Genomic DNA, 24,976 nt, shown 5'->3' on the forward strand with positions numbered 1-24,976 from the left:
GAATTTAGATCTTTTTTTAAAAAAGTAATAAATCCTGGTTCTCACATTAGTGGACAAAAGCTTGAGAACATAAACTCTGATTCATGTGTGAAATTTAGAAAATAATCAAATAACACACTTTGATACTTTTAAAAATCATATATTATGTAACAAGATCTCATGGTTTTTCAGGTGGGAGAGAAGTATGATTCATACATTTTTCCAATTTAAAATAATAGTTGAAGGATAATTCTAATACAAGGTAAATGCTTGTTTTCATTGTTAATTTACACTGTTCCCATCCTTGTTACTTACTGATTTGGAACATTTGCCACTGGTCAATGCAATGATTATCTGGACAGGATGCGTTTATTTGATCAGGGCAATCTGTTGAACATTAAACAATATTTAAAGCACGGTTAATTATTTGCACTGAATTAGCTTGGCCTCAAAAGACTGTGGCTTGTCTGAAAAAACATAGGCAAGGAGAAAAAGCTAATTTCAAGAAAAAACAAGGATGGCTAACAGTGCTTTGATGCTTCAGGTTCTTCCACTGGTTATTGTCCTAGGGACCACATGTTTGGGCGTGAGTATGTTTTCATTCTTCTTTTATTTCCATGTGCCAGCTCTGTGTATCTGCATTTCAGGCCACTGGGGTGACCAAGTTAATGCAACATAAGAGGGAAGCCCCATTGGTTTTTTTGAAGCAGACATCTACAGTGTCAAGGAATGGCTCTTCTGGGTACACTGAGTGGCCACATCACTCCTGGTGGTCTGTGGTGGGGAGCATGGTCCCTCTCCCAGCCCTGGGCACTAAGAAATGCCCCAAAACCCTGGGCTGCAGCATGGGCAACTCATCTTAAAATCATAAAATGTTTTGGGTTGTAAGGCACCTTAAAAATCATCTTGTTCCAACCCTCTTGCCATGGTCAGGGATATATTCCACTGGAGCAGGTTTCTCAGAGCTCCATCCAGCCTGGCCTTGAGTATTTCCATGGATGGGGCATCCACCATCTCCCTGGACAACTCATGCCAATGCCTCACCACCCTCACCGTAAAAAGTTTTCCTTGTTTCCAGTCTTCATTCTGAAGGGACTAAATATTGAATTAAACAGGTCAGGTCGGCCCTGCCTTGGCAGTTTTGAAACATCTTCTGTAAAAGGTAAAAATTCCCCCAGCCATGTGTTTTGATTGACTGAATTATTGTTGTTGCTAATGTGGGAGGAAGGTTAATGGCAAAATATTCAACACATCTAGAGGTGACCAGAGCTCTGCTCTGGCAGAGCTTGATATACTTTCCTACATCTATTCATCTGCTCTTTAAAGAAGAGTGGAAGAATGACTTGTAATCAAAGGAAAGTTAAAAGTCAGTCTTAAAAAACTTCTTTTGTTCTTCCAAGCAATCAAGTAAATTTTCTTATGAAGGAAACTGAGGTTCTTTTAAACATCTGCTTTTCCTATGTGTGCAGGTTCATATTTACTGAAATGCACTGCAAAAATTCAGATGTTGTTGTGTTTAAATTAAATGCTTTGGGAAAGATATCTAGTGAGGGGGTTTAATGGGGCTTAGATTTTTTTAAAGAAGTCTGGAATTTGAGATCAGTGATTTTCACAACTCTATAGACTAGTGTATTACCAGGACCCACACCACACTTGGTCCAGTAATACATGTAACATTTTACTGAGAGGATCAGCTCTAGGGTACTTAGATGTCAGTTTGACAGACTTTGTGGGGACATTATCTAATACAAATAAGCTTATCATGAATTTGGCAGTGTTAATTCATGCTCAGCTAGGAAGATGTGGGGCCAGTCTTAGACAACATGAAGTCTTGCCCATGTTTTTTCTAACTAGTCCTAAGTGTTAGATAGAATCAACGCTTTGACAGTCCTAATCTGACTTTGCTGTAAAAAATGCTATGGAAAATGTAGAGCATATCTCCCCCCCCCGCCCCTGAAAATTCATTAACATTGCTAAAATGCAAAAGCAATTCTGCTGTCACTGAAAAGCAGCACGACAGAATATTCAGCAGGCTAGTTTTTAATAAAACATGCTTTTTCTTCATAATTAATATAACAAGGCTTTCTGGCTTAGCACTTGGCATGGATCCCAGAAAAAAAAAAGAAAAAGAGGTGAATGAGTTGCCATGATGTGACCATGGCATGACAAACAAGTTATGAGAGGATATTTTTGTCTTAATGATTTGTCCTGAAGAAAAAGTTGCACTGAAATAGTTTGAATGAAAAAATAATAGATGCTGCACTTTGCTGAAATCACGGAAAATACCCTTAAATTCCTATTTTCATCCTTTTCTAGAACTAACTACCTTCATCATTTTTATTTGAATCCAGTTTTAGAAGTTTTTGTAAGTAATTAGCTGATTAACAAATATTATTAGTGAAATATAGCAGAAGTCAAACATGGGTTTAAGCAGTAGTTCATGTTGAGTCAGTCACAACAGAACAAGAAAATACTTGGACATTCATGGATCTGGCAGGTTTGCAGCAGAACCCTAAGACAAAAGTTTTCATTCAGTTCTTTCATACTACCTGAAAAGAAATTGATCCCATCTGCGTGAATCCAAACTGTTTCTATAAAAGGCATAAAGCTGTATGGTGAGCACTGAATTTGGTCCATTATTTTAGCATATATGATGCAACTGTACCAAAGATTGTCTTCAGACATGGCAGGTCTTCTTGGGTTGGGATTTTTCCCCCTGCTTTTCATTTCACTTCTGCTCAGCAAGATATTGTAGTAGAAATGTGCCTGCAATCAAGGTATTGTATTAAGCATTCCTTAATTAGTCAAAGAGAAATCCAAAGAACTCTGCTGCAACTGAGCTGTGTATCCTTAGTTATCCAGACTTGCATTGAAGCACTGGAATGCACTCAGATTTAAATGATATGTTTAAATGTTGTGCTGAGTTGAGCTAGAGAAATCTGGAACAGGACAATAGAAAGTTGCATCCCACAACACTCCAGTGACAGCCCCTCCTGTACACCAGGCTGCAGCTCCCACTTAACAGTGCTCTAAAGTTCTCAGGAAAAAGGTTATTTTTAAATCTACAAGCGTTCAGATCAGGCCTTTTCCTTGTATCAGATATCCCTGCAAACTCAACATCCCTGGCAGCAGGGAGGAAGGCTTGCAAGGGTGAGAGCAGCAGAAGTGGCTCTTCACTGAATATTTTGAATCTTCAGAAAATTGATGTCTGCTTAGTTGTGATGGAAAGTGTTTTGAAATCATGAGCCCTGCCCAATCCAATAACAAAATGCACTTAGCAGTGGAAAGGGAAGGATAAAAGTGTCACATTAAGATCAAACAAATGCAAAAAAAGAAACCCTTATCATAAGGGCCAATCTCCCTCTTGGCTCACAGCAAGCAGGGTATTATTGCCAGCAGTGCAGGTCTTCCCCTGCCTCAGGTGCTTGGAGACCAACATTCTAGGGTGTTCCAAAGCCAACCCTGTCTGACATATTTTTCTAAACCCCAATGGATCCAGTCCTGTTGGACACTCCCAGTTCTGCCTCCCTCACCCTCACTGCTGAGCTGCACCACGCACACGAGGGCTTCACACTCCGCTCTTTGCTCACCCATCGCTCTGAAGAGAAGTGAATGCTGCCAAGCCTGCCTGGATTTGTGGCCCATGGAGTGTAAAACCCTTCTGCAGTGCTCGCCTAAATTTGCCTGATGCAGCAGGAAAGCAACAAAGCCCTGGGAGCGCCCCCAGCTAATTTTGCACCGTGCTCTCAGAGAGGGAAGCGTTCCTCGCTGACCCCCGAAGGCAATCAGCTTATGCCCTGCAGCGTGCAGGTTGATATCCCGTGTAACTAAAGGGACTTAATGACTTTGCATAAGCTTTAAGTCTAGCAGTATAACCTGCATTCCCAGTTGTGGCTGCAGGAGCGTTTGATAGCACAGACACTCGTGTTGGTGTGACTAGCTGGCGACTGCAGACCCCTGAAACACGTTTTGTAGCTTCCCTGTGCTGTGGCATCCAAGGCTGACCCCATTTTTCACTCGGGGGCACTTCAACCACCAGCGAGCTTTAAAAACACCCAGCTGCTACCCGGACACCTCTTAGCAAAGATTAATTTGGTAACTTTGATTTCTTGGAAAAGAGGAGTAGGTAACTCCTGAGCAGAGGACCAAGCTGGTTTCAGCAGCGCCTCTGAAGGATCTTGCGTTTTTCCTGGATCTCTGTGGGTTTTGTATCACGAGCTACCATGGGAAAGGGTCACCACTAAATAATCAGCAAAATAAAGATTTTAAGTGTGAACTTCTCTGAGTACTCTGGGACTGGTTGATAAGGAACCCATTTACTCTGATGCACATATTGCAGTTCAGTGTGGAGGCAGGAGATGTCTTGTTAGCAGAGAAGTGAAGAACTCAAAGGTTTTGGTGGAATCCTTTCAAGGAATGGTTTCCCAGGCTAAAAACACAACATGTGTTGCATGTGTGCTCCAGATGATAATAAGCCCTGCTTTCATTATGCTGCAACCATGGCCTTGGCTGAGAAACACAATGTCATTGCTGGAAAAGCCACTTTCCCTTGAAGTTCAAAGACTGTCACTACCCAAGATGGTTGCAGGCAAAAATCTGGCCCATTGTAAGAGCATCAGAACTGTCGATTCCCTCCTCCTTTGGCAAGCAGCCCAGACAAAGGTTCCTACTGAGAGCTGTCAGCAGGATCAAGGGGTTCACTCCGAGAAGGCAGTAGCTGTGTCTGCCCTCGTGGCTCCTTCATGGCTTGTGTCACTTGTGGATGGGAGTTGATCAAATATCCATCTTCATTCTCCAGTTCAACCCCATCCCACCTCCTTCTTGGCTGCAAAGCTGTGACTGCACAGATGAACAAATGAAAGCACAATCTTTGTTTTTCTGCCACAGAGGCCACTTTGTGACAAGTTGCAGGAGAATTTGCAGGACTTAATGAAATTGAGTGAATAAGCCAATTCCTACCAATGCAGTTTAACACTGGAATTCCTGTAGTGCTTTGTTGCAGTGTGTGTGTGTATAGACCTAATTTTCATCTCTCTTGCTACTCTGTCATACCAGCTTGAATAATTACACTGCTTTCTCTGGAAGTCAGTTTTGCACACATGTAAATTCACAGCATAACCCTGGGCTGTCACCTTTCTGCTCTCCTTTTCCACCTGCTTTTGTGTTTTAGTGATTGATTTTTATTGTAATAAGAGATAGTAATGTACCCAAGACACAATAAACAGTTCAATTGCAGAATGCCCTTGGCAGCTGTAAATAATTTCCCTTGAATTTGGGGTCAAATTTTCCTGAGTTTATTCAGAAAGAATTGCTAGGGTTTAACTGGACATTTTTGTCTGAGAAAGAGCCATAGGATTCCATCCTGAGATAAAGAAAGCTTATGGTTCTGTCATTCTTGTTTGAAATCTATTATATTTCATTAGTCCCTCTTTCTTAAGGAGTTGAAATGGAAAAATTGAGTGTATCATGTATTTGCTATGTTTAATATTAGTACGAAATCTATTTAGCAGAATTTTGAAGATTCTTTGGAGGAATTAAGTTTTAGTGAACTGCTAATCATTACACTGACAAAAGACAACAGAGGTCAGGTGAAATTAGGACATTTTGAATTTCACCATTTTTTCTGGGAGCGCTATAAATGTAGTTGGCTCCATAGTCAGCAATGCACTGGTACCCATGTAAAATGTCCCTCCTGGCTTTTTTATTACTTTTTTTTTTTTGTAGGGTTTCTTTTTTATGAGCCTGAAGTAGTAAAATTTAAAATTGCTCTCTGCAAATTCTTCCAGCTCTGTCCCTCATCACTGCAGAACTGCTATGAACAGAATCCAGTGATTTTATTCCCTCTTGAGAGAGCACACAAAGTATCGGTGTCGAGCTGCAGCAAGGAGAGCATTTGGTGAAACCAGCTCCACAGCCTCGTTTCTTCTCCCCCCGCCCCCCTTCCTTTTGTTCAAACCCTGCTCCTCGTTGGGCTCAGCTTTGCACCTCGTCGGAAGGACAAGATCCTCCTCTGCTGGCCACGAGCAATACGGCACTGCAGGCAGGATGCCCTGCCTTCCCTGCCCCTGCCTGCACTTCCTCCTGCAGCCCCTCCTGGACCCCCAGCCTGTGCACCCCTCCTACAGCCTTCTTCTCTATCCATGGCCAGCATCCTGCATCCCACACCCTGCATCCCACACCCTGCATCCCACATCCTTCCCTGGTGGGGGATGAAGGGCAGAGCTCCAGCACACAGGAGGGAAGGAGCGAGCTCTTCCTTCTCCTCTGCTGCATACCACCATGGCAAGCTTCAGACCAGGAGTCAAAAAGCTAAAATTTGGCCCTCTGCTGGCTAGCAGCTGTGAAAATGCTTCAAAACCAGTGTGGTCTGGTGAGTGGTCCAGAGGACCTCAGGACAGAGGAGGAAACTCTCCATGCTGAGAAGTCAGCTCTGCCAGAGGTTTTGTCCCCTGTGGCTCTGCTGCTGCAGCTTGTGACATGCACACGAGGAGGGAGAGCTGCAGCACAAAAGGAGATACAGGAGCCTTACAGTACAGATTGTGTTTAACTCCTGGACTCCCTATGCTTGGTGCTCCCGAAGCCTTTGTTCCCAGTAATATTTATACAGTGGCAGCAGACAGAGGCTTTCATCCAGAAGCAGGAATCAAAATCTGGGACTGTCACCAGCTACAAAGCCATTGCCTGCTCTGAAGGATGATACTGTAAACCTGCACATTGTTGAGGGCACCACTTTATTGCAAGAGGGAGTTTAGTTTTTAGCTGCCTTTCTGTGGTCAGGTCTGCCTGTGTTTGGACAGAGAGGCAGCTGGATAACCTGGGAAAGAAAGTAGTGTAGCACAGTGCTGCATTTCTCATCTTTCCTATTTCTTTGGGGTATGAGCATTCTGAGACTCTCATCTCCACCCTACAGCTGGGAAACTGAGGCACAGAACAGCCTGGTGCACCTCACTCAGCCTGGGCTGAAACCCTCCAGCATTCCCTGGGGTGCCAAGGGCTGGCCTGAGTGCAGGGGCAAACCCACTAAGATTTAATCTTTCAGACCCAAACCCTTTCCAAGCCCATAAGGCAAAAGCCACAGCAGGGCAGCACAGAGAGCTGGAAAGCAGGATTAAATGTTTCTTGCATCATCCTGCTCCCAGTGCTGCTTCCTTGTTCTTTGTTTCATCTGTTCCTCCAAAAGAAAGGAGTACACTTGCAGGGTTTGTTTTGGTCTGTGTTTATGGATGAACACTATCACTAATTGTAAATGGAGCAATTAGACCTTTGCTTTATATAGTCTCTATTGGGGTCTGGCAAAGGATCTGACAAATGCTGTACCTGCACTCAAGAAACATATACACCAAGGACAGAGCTTTTACAGCCTTCTCATTTACCATCATCTCCGCACGCATTCAGGAGGGGCAATTGTGTGAGGATGTGTGTCCTTCCAGCTGCAAAGGATTTAGTTCTGTATGTGTGTGGCTCACTCAAATGCACCTGGGAAGGGGCTCTGCTGAGTGGTTCAGGGGACATTGCTCTCATTAAAGTCAGTGGGGAAGGGGAGAACTGGAGTGTCTGTTCTCCCTGGCTCAAACACAAGAGGGACGCAAACGTGCCTGAAGCAAAAGCTCGTTTATATATTCCAGATAATATTCACAAACGTGAATTTTGAGCTTTTTATTTTGTTCTGTTTCTTATTCATTGCTTCTGATTCATTTGTTCTTAGTCTCAACCAGTGTTATCTGAGAATGTCTTTCTTCTATATATAATGTGTGACTAAACAGGGCATATATTTATAGTCAATTGTATCTGTAGTAATGCATAGGTACACACAACAACTGCGTGTGTATGTATGCTGTCCTTACTATGGGTGTTAAATTGTTTGGAAATACATTTTTTCCCTAAAATGATGTGAGGGATGAAGAATAGCAACTTCAAATCTCTTTTACACCCACTGTTAGCATGTGTATCCTCACTGCAGGTGGGTAATCCTGTCCTCAGCTGGGATTTAAAGCAAGAGGGAAAGCAAACGGAAATTGTCACACTGGGGATGCGTCCTGGTGTAGAGTCAATGCCTTTCCTTTCAGACAAACCTCACTCACATTCTTCAAAGGCTAAGAGCTGTTTTCCTTCTTCTTCTGTTCCCTTTTGTTGCTTGCCCTTGATCATGAGCCAAACAGGAAAGGCTGGAGCCCCACGTTGGAGGTGGGACACATGGCATTTCCTCCTGGAGAGTGCCAGAAATATTTTCCTACATACAAAGATTGTTGACAGACTTCTAGCTCAGGGGTCCAGGTCCCACTGGGTGCACCAGGTGTAAGGTCCTGGGCCATGCTGCACAGCCCAACATCCCAACTCTGCTGTGCCTGGGCACCTCCCAGCCCCCAGCTTTGGCAGCCAGCTGGAGCATGGCCTCTGCCAGCATCTCAGAGAAATTGGACAAATAGCCAGTGTGCCATCACCTCATAAGCAAAGAAACAACTCATTCAGGTCTGGCTTCCTCCAAATCAGACCAGCTCAGCTTGGAAGAGCCAGACCTCTACCATGGGTTGTTGACTTTCTGTTTCTCTCTTCAAAGAGCTCTTAAAATCTAGGTCAGTTAGCTCCAAAGTGGGTAATAGCCTTATCTGGATGTCTAGCACTAGGGGTAAACAGAATCTTTGTACTGTAAGCAAAGCTCTGTGCTGGCTTTGGTTTTTTCCATAAAATGACTCTCTGACCTTCATTATCTCATGCAGGCTTCCCATTCTTCTTTCTGGGCCAGCTGGATGGATGGTAAGTGGTTTCAGTTTCTTCATTTCAACTTTTGCCTGCCACAAAACTGAAAGGCTGGCAATCTGGTTCATTAAGACCCTTCACTAGTACCCAGTGTTGAATTCTATTAACTTCATGGAGAGCTTTGCTGAGTTTAAAATATGTCCTATGACCAAGTAGAAAGTCTGTTTGACTTTGGACAGGTAATGCAGTAAGTGCTTTCCAACCTCCACATGTTCTGTGTCAGTGCAGGAGACAATGCTGCATCATGTCCCAGCCAGGAGTGTGTCTGACACACTGGAGCCAAAAACAGAGGTACAGCAGCACCAACGTGCAGCTGATCACAGGGTTCTCCTGGACCACACCTGGAACTCTCAGTTCTGTCCCAAACCAGGACTTTTCTGCCACTCACACAGTGGGCCATGGTCTGGAGGACGGGTCATGGCTGCAAACCTCACAGAAGGATAAGCAAAGAGCCTAGCTGGGGATGAAAACTAGAGGTCAAATAAATGAAGGCTGACTTCCCCTTGCAGCATGCAGCTACCTGTGGAACTTATTTCTGCAAGGCTCTGTCCCAAGTGCTAGAAGATTCACAAACAAGTCCATGCAAGTGAAAAATCATTTAAGGCTGTGTCGCATTAAGATGTTGATAAGGGAAAAGCTGTGATGAATATTGTGTGAGGATCTGTAGGATGTGTGAGGATTTGTGTATCCTTTCATAGCCTACGTGGCCCATGTAGAAGATTATGATTTTATTGATAAGTTTGTATTTTTGCAGGTAAGTCCTGCTCTTTCTTTTCTTGATTTCAATGGCACTTAGACATGAGTTTATAATTCATATCTATTGAAATATTACAATAATTTTGCTCATTTTCCTGCAAAAAGTAAAGTGGATTTTAGTATGCACTCATTATTCATCTGCATTCCTGCTCGTTCCAGTGGTATTTGGGCTTTCAGGCCAAACCAGAAATCTTGTCACTCATATAGCAGTGCCCATATCAATGTTGCTGTTCTAACAACATATGCGTAGAAAACAAATTTCCAAATCATTTTTGTGTCTGAGCTGAGTATTTGGGTTCTGCAAATATTTGGCCATAGTCATGCACTTGATTCAGTGTTTACACACCTGTTTACACAGCCTTGTACAAACTGTTTGATCTGCCTTTTGATGGCAGCTTATCCCTTTCACAATTTCTTAATTAATTTCCTGTCTTATGGTGAATGGTCCTTACATCTGTCCCTCCACTGTTCCTACAATCTCCTACTCCCCTTCCCCCTTAAAGTCTCCACTCTTTCAGCCATCATGATTCCCTTCACCCCGCATCCATTCCTCTGAGGAAAAAAGTGCTGCAAAACTGCTTTTAAGTAACAGCCACAAAACTATTTGAAAGGCTTTCTGGCTTTGTTGTTAGCTGGTCTCCCTTCTTTCTGAAGCTGCAGCTACTCCCAGCCACAGCCTGCTTGGAGGGGAAGAAATACTGTGAGGTCTCATCTCTGCAGAAGTAAATGGGAAATATCTCATTACTTAAAATACAGTCAGGATTTCAGCCTCATAAAAATAACACTGCAATAATCTCAGAGCTGGGGACAAAAAGTATTTAGGGGGGTGGTAGGAAAACTCATCCTGCTTAAATTAGGCCAGATTTCAGTCAGTCTCCAGAGGTTCAGAGAGCTTGAATAAATGCTGGGTACTTTCTGGCACTCTTGATGTGTGTTGGCAATAGGCTTTAACTCTGCACATCACTCATCTTGACAACTGCAGTCCAACAAAGTTACCTCGCAATTCAGGTCACCCAATGGCATCCTAATGCATCACTTTCCCACTTGGAACATTAGTCATCACTTGATCCAGGGAAGGTTTTGAAAACAGTGTGACTGTCGGCATTGGGGTATCTGTTCTCTCCATAACAGAGAGCCCGTGTAAGCTAATGAACAAGGGGATATTGATCAGAAATCCATTGCTTGATGGACAGCTCTTGGCAATGTGAAAAACTGCAGATGAAAGCTTGCACAGTTTAAAAGATCACCCAGACCTCAAAGCTGATTTGAAGCTTTAAAAGTCAATCTCTGTCTATCAATTATGGGGGGATTTTTTGTACTACACAGAGGAGAGTTATTCTTTGAAAATTTGCATGCAGGATGTCTAATTTAATTTCATGTAATAGTCACATTTCAGTGACAAATGTCAGATCACTGCTTTTTTTTAAGCATGTTAAGGTTTTCCAGCACTTACAAAGAACGAACACTCTGATTTAGTAATATGTTTAAATCAACCAATGTATCAGACTTTGTGCTTTAATTATGTGCTCAGATTAAAAAAGTGCTGTTTTTGCTTTACTAAACCTATGACTTGTTATGAATAATTTAAAAAAATGGAATGGGAGCACTTCTTAAATAAGAGATGTGGAAGCCAAATAGTTATTTAGTGTCAAAACAGTGATAAATAAGAAGATATATTTTAGTTTGATATCATATGCCCCAGAGAGGGTTTTCTGGTCTTTGTTTTTCACTGCTTCATGCAGCTGGAGATGACATAGAATAGCTGGGAGATGGGAAACATCACTCATGTGACCTGCACGAGCTATGTCTGTTTCTCAGTTTCACGAAGAGGAATAGCAATGGGCAAAGCAGTACACTGGTCATTTCTCAGATCTATTGCACTCTCACATCACTTTGGCTGGTCTTCCAGCCATGTAACCCCAGCTTCCTGACTCCCACATATCCACATGAGGGACAGGGTACCCTAGAGAGTTTTCTGATGTCTTCTGAGCCCTTTCCACAGGTACCCTTAACTCCATGCCTTGGCCTTTAAATTTCTTGAAATAGAAATTGCCAGCCCTTGAAGGGGTTGCTCAGGGTTGCCTGCTTGCCTCAGCCCTGGCTACCTGAAGTTGCCCTCCTGGAGGGTTGCTGGGTGCCAAACTGGCCTCAGATGTGCTTTAGCCTCTCCCAAACTACCCCATCAGTGCCCCCAAACCTCTCAGAGCCACCTTCCAAATTTAGGTCTTGCAAAACATGAATTACATCTTGGCCATCTTGTTTACAGAAGAGCTGAACTTAAAAACAGTTCATAACACACCAAGTAGTTATGTAAGTGTTCTTAACAAATGATTACTCTGTGACTGAGAAATCGTGCCAAACAAAAATCAAGTGACAGTAGCAACATTTCTTAACAACACACATTAAGCAGTTGGTTTAAAAGCCAGGCTAGATGATTCTACAATGGCTTAGCTATTGATGCTCATTCAGGGCACTTATTTTTCCTCTGTTGATCCAGGAGAGTCCTCAGCCCCTGTAAAGCCTGCTGGCATGTTTGCAGTCTGCCTTTCGCAGCCATCACTCCCGTTCATCTTTCATAACTTTTAGCAGGTACATTTTTCAATAAAAAGGGATACCCCATCCTTCAGACTGCATCTGTGGAATAAAAGCCAGCATGCCCCTCTAAGATTCTGAAAATAAACAGGGGATACAAATTCAGAGTACTTCAGACAGTTCCCTCAACCTCAAGTTGTTTGCAAAATCTCCTCTCCAACAAAGTGAACTTGGAGGCTGCATTTCAGGCAAAACTTCCTTTTTGTTTTTCTTCCTTAACTACATCACATTAAATTTAATTTTGTTCAGTGTAGACAATGTCCTTATCTTTCAGCAAGATCCTTCTGTTCCTCAGCAAGGCGTACACTTCTGCAACACTTGCACATAGTCAAGACTCGGCTCCTGTGGAAATAATGAGCTGAGGAAAAGGAGTCTTGACTTGACATAGCAATAAATGAGGTGAAACTTTCCTCTATTTTTTTTTTTATGAGAAACGAGAGTTGGCATGTAGGAAAAAAAAAGAAGAAAAAAAAAGACGGTTCTATTTTAATATGAAATATAAAACACCCATTGTATAAACGTGGAATTTCTTTCTTTTTTTCAGAAGCAAAGAAAGAATAAAGATAAAGGCTGCAAGTGAATGAATGAGGAGAGAAAACTAAGATAATGCAGTTGATAATCAGTTCAAGGCAGAGCATTATCCATGGGGCCATCGGTCCGGCCCTAGGGGAGAGCTTTTTAAAATGTCTCTGTACGTAGCTTAGCTTTGCTCATTACCATAGCTTGTCTTTGAAACACTGGAGTGGCTTCCACTGGCAAGAGCTGTACCTGGGCAAGGAGCCACCAGTCCACTTTAATAAACAACCCCCCACCATGGCTGGCCATGGTCCTCAAGGGCTCCATTGGGACACTGGCCAAGCCACAGTCCCACAACTCCATGGGGACATTGGCCAAGCCATGGTCCCCAAGGGCTCCATGGGGACATTGGCCAAGCCATGGTCCCCAAGGGCTCCATGGGGACACTGGCCAAGCCATGGTCCCCAAGGGCTCCATGGGGACATTGGCCAAGCCATGGTCCCACAGACTCCATGGGGACACTGGCCAAGCCATGGTCCCCAAGGGCTCCATGGGGACATTGGCCAAGCCATGGTCCCACAGGCTCCATGGGGACACTGGCCAAGCCATGGTCCCACAGGCTCCATGGGGACACTGGCCAAGCCATGGTCCCACAGGCTCCATGGGGACATTGGCCAAGCCATGGTCCCCAAGGGCTCCATGGGGACACTGGCCAAGCCATGGTCCCCAAGGGCTCCATGGGGACACTGGCCAAGCCATGGTCCCACAGGCTCCATGGGGACACTGGCCAAGCCATGGTCCCACAGGCTCCATGGGGACACTGGCCAAGCCATGGTCCCCAAGGGCTCCATGGGGACACTGGCCAAGCCAGGGGTGGACACTGGCTCCTGCAGGCCATGGGCTGGCAGAGGCAGGGGTGGGCTCCTCAGAACGTGTCCGCAGTGCTGTGCCCTCACTCCTCGAAGGCTGTTTTGTGGGTGAGAAGTCACAAAGCCGTGCAGGTGCCTGGGGCTCTCTGCTCCCCCTGACTGCTCTGGAGATGGACTCGGTGTCCCTGCACACCACGGGGCCCCTGTGCTGGGGAGGGCCCTGCCTGATTCTGCACCAGTGGTGCTCATGATCAGCAAAGCAGCTGGACAAGGAAAATCCCTTCTTCTTATAGGAACCTGAATCTCTTTTTGTAGAGGTATCAGCCTCAGCATCTGCCCTGGCTGCAGTACCACATGGGGACTCCTTATGCCTGGAGAACCCTGGCCTGCAGCCCCTCTGGGGCATCCTGGCTGTCACCACAGCAGTCAGCTGGGCAGCCACAGCCCCAGTGCCCTTCAGGAGCATCCTCGAGGGCCATCTTTGGGCCTCAAGATGGTCACTTAACCCACTGACATTCTAAATGAGCTGGAAAGGAAAAGAAATGTTCATCTCAGGAATAACCTATTTCATAACTTGTCTCCTTCCAGTTTTAATTCTTCTGTTCCATCATTCTCTTCTCACCCCTCCCTGCAGATGAGGCTGATGACAATAACTACTACTACGATGCAGAACTGAAGCAGGACACCAACCCCCTGCAGCATCTCTGGGAGGGAATTAGCTGGCTTGAGACATCTTTAGATGACTCCCTTTCCTTGGAAGGTACGTCTCAGGGGTGGGCAGGAAGGCAAGGAAGGGGTAAAATCCCAGCCCTGTGGTTGAAGCATGAGCATGGCAGGTCTGGCTGCCAGTCTGCTCTCGAAATGCCTGCATCAAAGGGATGAGTTAGGAAGATCGTTTGCGGTGTTCTTCTTTGTATTTCTCTTGTAAGAATCCTGTGTTTTATCTCCAGGTTTCACAGGATGGATTCTGATCATGCAGAACATTTCTGATTGCTACTACAAAAAAGCACAGGCTTATTTGTCTATAGACACTGTAAGATGTAATTGCTGTTTTCACAGGATATATGTTCTGTATTTATTCTAGGCACCAAATGTAGAGCAGGTTTCCTTTTTTTTTTTTTTTTTCCTTTCTTTTAGCAGTTACAGGGGTTTTATTTCCTTTTCTTTTTTTTTGTTTTGCTAAACTTCAGAAGAACGGGAAAGAATCCTTGAGATTGCTCAGGGGACTCAAAAGGAGAGGCAGGGAAGTTGCCTGTAACATTCCCCGAGTTATGCCCTGGTACAAAGCAAGCAGAGCTGACTCTGGGCTGTCTTCAATACCAATTGTTCCTGGCAGCCTGGACTGCAGGGGAGATGTTGAGCACAGTGTAAGGAGTAGCACAGGAGTGACTTTCAGCAAGTGCTAATTCCCTTGAGGCAGCAGCCACGCAGGGGTATGGTAGAGTCTATAGATAGTGGATGGCTTTTCCAGGAGAGGTTTAATGCTGTGTTCCAAACAGGACAATGCCAAATCCACATCACTCCAGACTCAGTGCATGAAGGCAGGCAGACAACCAGAGGCAAAGCCACAGAGGCAAAACTACCTCTGAAAGGAAGGAACTTGCCCCATTACTACTCTGTAATAGGGCAAGGGGAGTACAGGATCTCCAGACCCAAAGCTGAGCCACTGCAGCTTGGAATAAACTCTGCAGCAACTCATACTGCTCCTGGTGCTGATTGATGCATAAGCACAGCACTTGTTACACAGGATGCTGTGCCTAGGAAGGCAGACTCCTGCAAGCACAAAATGCAAGAAGAAAAAGCAGGTGATGAAGGTTGAGAGGCTGAAAGATCTCCATCCTTACCTCTGCAGACCCGTGCTTCTCCAACCCCTGCAAGAATGGTGGTACATGTGAAGCCAAAGGAAGTGGCTTCAGCTGTCGCTGCCCCGAGCCATACGGTGGGACTACATGTGAAAAAGGTAATGGCTCTTTTCCTAACCTATACTCCTTATTTCGGCAGTTAATGTTACTGTTGCAACTTTATAAACCCACTGTTTGCTGAGCTGAGTGTTCTGACAGCCCACAGCAGTTATGTCCATAGTTCTTAGGACTTAATCCGGGCCAGTCTGTCTAAAGAGCATCCAGTAAAATAAACTGCAGGAATGCAGAGTGCTCCTCTATGCCCTGCAAGATAGGCAGTGGGGAGCTGCTCATTAGTACCACAGATTTTTTGCCATAGATACTGTGAACAAGAAATGAGATCTCAAGTCCACACCTGCCAAATGGAAGCATCCTTGTAGCGTCAAGGGAAAGCATGTTCCCTCGATCCCTGCAAGGGCACAGTTCTTGGGTACACACAAATGTTGATGATGTACTTTATGTGTGTTTCCCACAGTGGAGGACATGTGTCTGGAGAAGAACTGCCACTTTGGAGACTGTCTGATTACATTAACCCCACCCTACTCTAAGTGCAGCTGCAAGCCTCCCTACAAGACACCCTCCTGCCAGCGTGGTGAGCATTCAGCTGGGCACAAATTGTGGTGGGGACAGCACTATGGCCAGTCTGCAGTGGGAAATCACCCACTGCAGGGGTGATCCTGCCCTAGTCATGCTGCAGCTCCCATCCATGGGTCTGGCCAGTGATGAGTTATGCTTGATTTGCAGGGTGGTGGTTCAATCACTGGTAAAACCCCTAGAGATATGCATTTTACAAGATTTCATGAGAACTCAAAGCCAGCAGGCTGAGTGGGAGCTCTCCCCAGTTTCCATTGGGCATACTAGTGGCTGAGTAGTGCTCAGCACATTGACAAGGCTGTTCTGTGTTTTCACATTGACAGCATCCAAACAGTGCAGTCCAAACCCTTGCAAAAATGGAGGCACCTGCATACGGAACAGATACAGATCAAAATTCACCTGCGAGTGCCCCAAACCTTTCAGAGGGAGATTCTGCGAGATCGGTAGGTCACAGCCCCTCAGGGGGAGGGGTGAACCTCCAGAGAGCCAGGGGCTGGCCTCCCCCTGCAGCCAGACCATCTGATGCTATTCCTGTAGCATCCTGTGGTGTTCCTGTCACTGCTCCAGGGGCCTTGGAGAGAGGGTCAGAGGAAGAGCCTGACTTCTGCAGCCACTGCTGAAAAAAGGGCTTGAAACAGTTCCCACCTTGGTGTTTTCTAAGTGTGCTTTGGCAATGTCCCACTGGTATATAATAAGTGAGCATACATTTCCCAGAGGTCACAAAGGGAAGAAATGTCAGGTTTTCCTCAAACATTTAAAATCTGATGTAGTGAAGATGCCTGCCCAGTTGCCTGTGACTCCCCAGGCTGAGGGGAGTGCTTTTGATAGGTGACATTTGAAGTCAATCAAGCTAGAAGGTGGACAGATGTTGGGACATTATTCTAATTTCTGGCCTGTGTACAATAAGGAACATAATTACTTGGCCTAGTAGGCTTTTCTGATCCTCCATAAAACGAATGTAGGGCAAGGAAAGGAAGGAAGAGGAAGCACTTTGAGCAAGGAACAACACAAAAGTAATTTTCCTACGAGCACTGTCTTTCTACAGGACCATATGATTGCTATGAAGAGGACTCCTCCACATATAGAGGAAGAGTGAACCAAGCAGAAAATGGCATGACCTGCCTGCACTGGAATTCCCACCATCTCTTGGACCAACCTTTCAATGCCTTTATGGAGGATGCTGACTCGCATGGCATTGGTGAACACAACTTCTGCAGGTAATATTTTGAAAAAGCAACTGTAGAGGTCTGTATCAAAGACATCCCTGAGGACAAACTGCTCACGAATTTGAGAAACTGATGGTGTTAAGATCTCTCATCTTTCTAGACACTGACTGCCCATAAAACACCAGAATGTTAGATATGCCTTCTCTAACCATGCTGATGTGAGGCTTCCAGAAGCTGCCTTCTTTGTTTTGAACCAGTCCCACATTTTTCTTATGGCAAAGATAGGTATGGGAATAGTAATATGGCAGTATTTTAAGCCTTCCTCAGGCATATTTTTTGTCAAATCTTAGAAAATATTATCTTTGTTTGTCTCCCAGATGGGAGCATGAGGGTTCTCCCTAAGAATCCTCTGCTCCTTCACTAGTTTCATGGAGATTTCCCTATTCCTGCTGGCTGATTCTCTCAATTGTTCCCTTCAGGAATCCTGACGAGGATCAAAAACCCTGGTGCTACATCAGGAAAAATAAGGAAGTGGATTGGGAATATTGTGATGTTTCACCCTGCTCAGGTAAAGAATTAGAAGCAAGTGATTTGGCAGCACGTAGGTGGTCTAGAGCAGCAGGTTACTCCCTGTTGCTTAACTCTTCCAGTCTGATATTAACTCTGCATTATACATCTGCTGTCTCTTCCAATGCAGAGATCCCAACAGAACCTCCTACAGACCCCTCTGAAACATTCCAAACATGTGGACAACCAGAAGTTCGTAGGACACTCAAGAAGATCTATGGTGGATCCAAGGCTACACCTGGGAAACATCCCTGGATGGCATTTCTGAAGATTCAGGCTCAAGATGGGCATAACTATATCTGTGGTGGAGTGCTAATTAAATCATGCTGGGTTCTTACTGCTGCACACTGCGTTGAGTAGGTGCATGTCCTATCATTAGAGTAGATAAATGTATAAAAATCAGGGTGGTTAGTAAAGGCAGCTTGGTATCCAAAATTATTTGCAATCAAAATGATTGCTTGGAATCCACTTGAAAGGAAAACATATACAAGGACAGAAAAAAAATGACTGCATACATTAAAATGTTTATATACTTGAAAATGGTCCTTGCTGAAATAGCAAACTTAGGCCCCACTCAAATAAAATGAGCTGAATAAGTTGTGTGGAGGAAAAAAGGAGGAAAGTAGCAAGATTTTGTGATGTGTAAAAGAAGAACTCTATTAAAAACTCAGGGGATATTGGGATTCCATAAACAACATCACAGATTACACCAGAATTAAAAGTTCTTCAAAACAGTAAAAATACACACTTAGCTTTAATTTTTTTCTGTGCCAGCTAGTTTAGAATATTACATTTCCTCCAACATTTGTATTGAATTAGTTGGAAACCACCACCCTAGGAAATAGATAAATTACACACTGAAAATCATTTCAACATGGATGATTTTAAATATGCTCAGACAATGGCAAGCAACTCTACTCCCATGGCTACATGAGCTGCCACTCGTCATCACTGCTGCAGTAACAGAATGTGTGCATACTGCTGCTCTGCCTTAAAATGCAAAGAAAACCATGTACATGCAGCTTTATTTCACAGTTGCAACAAGTTAAGAGCACACGTATTTTCTAACACCACTGCTTTCCTATCCAAGCCTTCCTATAATGGTTTTAGGAAATCTTCTGGCCAAGCTCTACAAGAGGAAGATTTGCACCACCACTGATAAAAAAATGTCTGTATATAATTGACTTTTTTTTTTTTCCCAGAAAACCAGTAAAAAAGATCCAAGTATTCCTTGGAAAGCAAAACCTCGAGATGAAAGAAGATCATGAGCAAATATTTGATGCAGTGGGAATAATTTTACATGGCGAATACAAAGACAGGGGTGTCCTATACAATGATATTGGTAAATCCTTTATTTGATACTCATGTGGCTTACCTCCAACCTTTGTTGTTTGAAGTGTCTCTCTCCCACTAAAGTCAATGTAAAATTCTCATTGAGACTATACTCTGGAAATAATAGGGCCAAATTGTGATCTAGACCCATTAGAATCTTGGGATGTAAATTGTGATGGGCAGGTAGCAGTCACTGCGTAGGAGAAGCCAAACAATGGGAACAGGTCCAGCACAGGGAGGCAAATGGAATGCTGGGTTTATGCAGCTTGGCATGGTAACAGCTGCTAACAATAGTTAGGGATCAAAATTAGCTTCAAATACATTTTGTTATTGTTTATCTCCTCTCCAGCACTACTTAAACTGCAGCCTGTGGATGGTAACTGTGCAGTAGAAACAAAATATGTGAAAACAGCATGTCTCCCTGACTTCTTCCTACCTGCTGGGACTTCCTGCTTCATTTCTGGATGGGGCAGGACAGAGAAAGGTACTTATGGGCCAACTGGATTTTGGTGGGTACTCCAGTGGCAAGGTGGGCTGGTACTTTCAGCAGCAATTGCCAGACCCAAATGAGGACCTAGGCACTCGTGAAACCAAGACATAAAATTCAAAAATAAGGTCAGCTAAAACATGTCATGCAAATTACTCATTAGCAGAAATCTCCAACTGCTAAATCAACCAAACTTGTCAGAGTTCTGATAAGATGCCTGATGCATTTTTTTCCTTCCATCTGACTCTCCATGTCATGGTTTCATCTGAAGCCAGCTGCAGAAGCAAGGGAGTATCAAGAGAGGCTATTGTATAGCTTGTGTGTTTCAAGACAGGACCAAGAAATACAGGAATTTTCACACAGTTTTCCAACCCATTGGGTCAGAAAAAGCTTTTCAGAAGCAGCATCTGGACCTTCAGATACACTGAAAAATAAAAAAAAAAATCCCAAGCTTTTCAAGTTCAACCAGCTCCATCCAAAAACCTTCCTTGCCCATGGTAAATCCTAAGGGGAAAAATTATTATGCTTAAAAAGAGATAATGGCAATTTTCTGAAAAATGCACTTTCTCATGTTCTGGTTGATGTGTTGCTGTAAAGCAGCAGAAGGAAAACCTGTCACTGAGGCTGCAGTAGGTGTCCTAGTGCTTTGTGACTGATACAGCCTGATCCAATACATGGGACTGAATTCTTTCTTCTGATATAACTCCCATGGAAGTCCACAAGTGACAAGTGTGTTCATTTTATCAGAATGCACCACTAGCATTTAATGGGCATTTTTTAAAAAGTTCCAAATAAAAAGTCTCCCTTAAAGAGAGTAAGGAGGATATTATGGGCTTTTTTCCCCCAACAAAGAATATCAAGTACTCTGTACATGTTCAAACTAGATGGCTCCTTCTTTGAGCAGAGCCATTATCAGCATTTCAGGAAATCACTGCAGAAATGGAATATTTCCTGAAACTCTAGCAGAACCAAACTTATAAACCACCTTTAATTATCTACAGATGTAGTACTTTGAAACTAAGGCTATTGCCTTTAGATGTCAAGTTATGTCTTTAGATTCACTGTAATTAATCATTGCCTTTAAATATTGTATGATTTTCAGTTTTCATCTGTTTCATTAGCTTGCATGGTAAAGCATCTAATCGTACCAGTCTGAGAAGTGCTGAGCAGCTCAAAGTCCCATGGGGACCTCTGGGAGCTGCAGACAACCAGCACCTTGGAAAAGCAGGATTACACAGAGAGAGCTGATTGGAACCAAATTCTGAATACCTGACTTCACTTTTATTCTGTCCTGAGTGAAACTGCAGGCTACAGCTCTTTGGAAACCTATCATTTCAGCCAGATAGTTTTTTCCTCCCAGGCTAGCACGTGCATCCTCCCTGCTCTTCCCCCATCCCACGTTTGTCAAGCAAGCTCATATTATGAATAAAAGACAATATGTAACAGGAATGGGAAGAAAGTGACTCCATTTTTTTGGTGCACATCCCATAGGTGACATATCCTATCAGTTGTTAGATGCCAATGTCAAGCTGATTTCGCAGAGGAAATGCAATGAACCTGGACTACATGATAACAAGCTGGATGACAGCATGTTTTGTGCAGGAAAACTTCGGAAACCCGGAATCGACTCTTGTTCGGTCTGTTGCTTTTTCTGTATTTGAACACTAATTTTTTGTGTAAAGAGTCAGGCTGTGCATAGCCTTGGCAATGTGCTGCATATGTATCTGTTCTCACATCAGTGTATTTCAGCAGCCTTTCTGCAGCACACTTTGAGTTGTACATCCTTAGAGATAATATTGCCAAACTGTCACCACCAGGCAGATCTGTGGAATCAAGAGACCAGCCTGGAAAGCTTGGCTTCTGAGGCAGTTTGTCATAATAACCTGAAAAATTGCTCTTTTTTCCCTCAGTTTTGTTATGGCCTCTACCTTGAGTGCCAATTCTAATCTGATTTTCACTATCAGAGCTGAGACTTGCAGGGAGTCAGTATTGATGTTTCTTTTCATTACAGCTAACACAAATGTGAAACAAGTTCATACTTATACCATTGAAAGGTAGGAAACAGTTTGAACAACACTTCCTAAGGTGCAAATTACCAGTGTAAAGCATATTTTGCAATAGAAATCAGAAATAAAAAAAATAAGAAATAAAAAAAAAAGAAAGGAGACCAAGTAACTCAGAATAAAGCTGTTTTGAGGAGTGTGAGACAGCTAAAGTTTTCATTTATGCCAGGGATCACATCTTTATCTTTGTGAGTTCAGGCTCTGAATTCCTGGTACTTTCACGCCTGAGAAATTTCATGTGACCTTGTCAGATTTATGTCAGAGACTGGAAAAAAAAAGAAAACTTACAATCCAAAAAGTCTGGTATCATTTGACCTGGTCACAGAATTGCAAGTCCACTAAGGGGCTAAGCAGAATCTGATGGTACATCTGTTAGGAAAAAAAGTATCATTACAGCTTCAAGTCTTGTGATGAGAGAGAAGCATTCTGATTTTGGTTACTATTCTGCTTTGGTTACTATTTGCTTTGAACATGTGTGCTTTCCTTCCTCAGGGAGACTCTGGAGGCCCACTGACTTGTGTAAAAAATGGCTCCTACTACGTATATGGCCTTGTGAGCTGGGGAGAAGGATGTGGGTTAAAAAACAAGCCAGGAGTTTACACCCAGGTGACAAAATTCACCACTTGGATTAAAAATGCAATTCAGTCTTCATCAAGGTCACGTCATTAGGAGAGAGCTTTGGAATGACAAATGGTAAGATTGAGAGTTTTACTATTTTTAATAATTCCCTAAATGCCTCATCTTTGACCAAAAATATTACTGACATTTTCTCATGGCTTACATGGGGCATCCTTCATCACTATCTTGAAAACAGCCTTAAGAGCATTAGCTAGAATGTCAGTGAGTTTTTCTGTCATAGGCTTTGAAATAAGCCCACGTTTTGTAGCCAAACAGATAACAAAATAAAGCTACTCCATTTCTTCCCCAAACAAATCAAAGGCCCTGAATCATGTTTCTAGATCTGCTTTTCAGCTCAGCGGCTGCCAGACATTTCCTCTTTCCCTCCTGCTCCTGTCTAAGGTTGTGTTTTTTCTGTGCTCATTGGACCCTGACACCTCAAATCTATTGGTGTGTGCTCCTCAAGCCAGTACCATTTTTCCCACACATAAGAATCATTACATGGCTGAGTTTGCAAGATTACAGCCGTTGGAATTTCATGAGGAGGGACGATCAGGCAGGAAAATTATTTTTAAAAGCACTTTTGTGCTTAAATAACTAAAAAATTCATTAGTGATGCATTTCAGACTGAAAAAAACAAACTTTCAGTACTAGAATTATCCACTTTATTCCTGACTAGAGAATAATTACATGTTATGCTCCAGATCTACAATGGTTTATATGTGCTTAATCAGTGACATCTAATAGCACCAAACGCTATTAAAAAAATCTGTCTAAAGCCATTGGATAATTCGGGGTTCTCATAAGATGTACCTGTCAAATTGTGTAACTTTTGCCCAATGATTCTGTAGAGAGATTTGAAAAACAAGGGATTGGTATTAAAATCAGGATACAAAGAATAGACTTGTTTGTGAAGAGTCTATTTCTTAAAATAGTAGTGTGTTCACTCTCACTTGAATTCCTTGGTTTACAACCTTCTCTAAGCAGCTACCTAATCTATCAATAGCTACCCCTACTGCAAAGAGTAATTCCGATATTTACTTAGAAGGTTTGAAAAAAGCTGAAGAACTAATTGTGACCTGAATACATCCTGATAGCCTAGAACAGATTCCCTGATGTGACTTGTTCATCTCTTAAACCACGCTTGTACTCTCTTAGGTCAATGGTGCCAATATTCCAGGAACATAAAAATCTCAAAAAATTACAAACATGGGATAAGAGTCACCTGATTTATTCATTACAAATTATTTCATATTCTACCATCCACAGTACAAAGCTGAGCCTGCCAGTCATCTAGTACTAATTTCGTTTACAGCTTTAAATAAATAGCAGAATCTCTAATACATTCAGTGGTAAATCACAAAGTATCCACACAAAAATAAAATGATGGGTTATAAATTGCTGTTGCTTTTTAAAACAAAAATTCTTAAATGCCATCTATTGTGTTTCCCAGAAAACTGGAAAAGCTACAGGATTTGCAGGACAAGATGAAAATCTAGTTATGTTATGTTATGTTATGTTATGTTATGTTATGTTATGTTATGTTATGTTATGTTATGTTATGTTTACTTCTGATAGAGCTGCATTTGCCTTCTCTTGAATTGAAGAATTTCTGAAGCATCAGGGTTGACTCCGACTTGCTGAGATCCTTCTGTCTCCAACTGGTCCTGTAAAATCACACGCAAAAAAATTGTGGAACCAGTCAGTGGATAGGGGAGGGTTTTAACTATTACTCTATAACAATATTTTCATATTCAAAATTACACAACTGGCAAAAAAAAAGAAGAAAATCTATATCACTGTTCTGCACTGAGCAAATTTCTGCTGTGGAGAAGTGCAAAAACTGGACCTGTTCATGTCAGTTAGATACCTCACATACCAAAGAACTAAAGGTGCTCAAGTCCTAGTTTCTATTTTGAACCCCAAATAAAAAGCAAACCATCAAACACCTGAGTTCCACATGGATTGCACACCTGAAGGTTTCCCTGGGGTCATCAGTTCATTATCATTCCTTTGACTTAAGAAGATATTGCCTCTGTTACTGCAACCTGTTACTGCCTCTGTTACTCAACCATAGTTTTCATTTATTTCCCAGTAGCTTTCCAGATGGGAATGTAAATCATGGATATATACTGTTTCTTTTGGTCTGGATTATTGTTTGATTTCTTACCAAAGTTAAAAATTAAATGATAGAAGCATCTGAAGTGCAGTACTTCTCTTTTATTGCAGCTGAATGCTTCCTAACTCTAAGGGCTACAAGATTCCTGTATGGACTTCTGCTCTCTTGTACTGGCACACTGTAGACTGGGAGTCATCCCTGTGGAGGCAGGCAGAAGGAAAGCCTGGAAAATCCCTGCTTGTAATATCTTTAACCTTGAGCTGGACAGAGGCAGAGGAGGGTGGAGCATTGCCCCTTTGCACAAAGCCTCCCACAGCACATTTTATGCTGTTAGGAGCCACACTCAGCCTGTCAATACAGCTGCCAGTGGAGATTACATGGCAACATGTGGTTCCTGATGAAATCGGGAAAAGAGAATGGGAATTGCATGGGGAGTCCCTTCTTCCTCTGCTTCTGCTTTCCTCAGAGGTACTAGGACACTTGGAGATTTGACATCATCCACATGTTGGGGAAAACACATCCTGACCTGCCACTGCTGACACTGCTGAATTCCCTTCAACGGTTCCTTCAAATTAAGATGTACACTAAGGCACAAAGCTTCATGAGGGAAGTGCACATATCCTGTTCAGATAATAGGGAGAACTGTCGACTTCAGGGAGC

The 24,976-nt window shown here is 43.1% G+C and overlaps 2 protein-coding genes across 2 annotated transcripts in view; one reads left to right on the forward strand and one right to left on the reverse strand.

Moving 5' to 3' along the window:
- The first annotated feature begins 418 nt into the window (after window positions 1-418).
- HABP2 (hyaluronan binding protein 2) lies at window positions 419-24,401 on the forward strand. The gene is made up of 14 exons (XM_014872451.2): window positions 419-565; window positions 8,697-8,733; window positions 14,104-14,229; window positions 15,322-15,429; window positions 15,846-15,962; window positions 16,288-16,407; window positions 17,010-17,181; window positions 17,610-17,698; window positions 17,828-18,053; window positions 18,900-19,039; window positions 19,379-19,513; window positions 21,008-21,153; window positions 22,072-22,272; window positions 23,776-24,401. The coding sequence occupies exons 1-13, from the start codon at window positions 497-499 to the stop codon at window positions 22,246-22,248; spliced, it is 1,662 nt and encodes a 553-aa protein (XP_014727937.2). The 5' UTR covers window positions 419-496; the 3' UTR covers window positions 22,249-22,272; window positions 23,776-24,401.
- The window catches only part of NRAP (nebulin related anchoring protein), a 48,055-nt gene continuing 45,357 nt past the window's right edge, over window positions 22,279-24,976 (reverse strand). Inside the window, exon 42 of the mRNA XM_088169349.1 lies at window positions 22,279-23,864. Coding sequence (XP_088025475.1) covers window positions 23,763-23,864 — 102 coding nt within the window. The 3' untranslated portion in view covers window positions 22,279-23,762. The remainder of the gene's footprint in view (window positions 23,865-24,976) is intronic.

This window comes from Sturnus vulgaris, chromosome 8 (genome assembly GCF_052056855.1).
Source record: "Sturnus vulgaris isolate bStuVul1 chromosome 8, bStuVul1.hap1, whole genome shotgun sequence".
Lineage (NCBI taxonomy): Eukaryota > Metazoa > Chordata > Aves > Passeriformes > Sturnidae > Sturnus > Sturnus vulgaris.

Bases quoted from the DNA above. Each gene is read 5' to 3' on its own strand.
- HABP2 (XM_014872451.2), top strand. From the start codon at position 497: ATGGCTAACAGTGCTTTGATGCTTCAGGTTCTTCCACTGGTTATTGTC. The intron at 566-8,696 runs GTGAGTATGTTT...TATCTCATGCAG, and splicing joins TAGGGACCACATGTTTGGGC to GCTTCCCATTCTTCTTTCTG. The intron at 17,699-17,827 runs GTAAAGAATTAG...CTTCCAATGCAG, and splicing joins TGATGTTTCACCCTGCTCAG to AGATCCCAACAGAACCTCCT.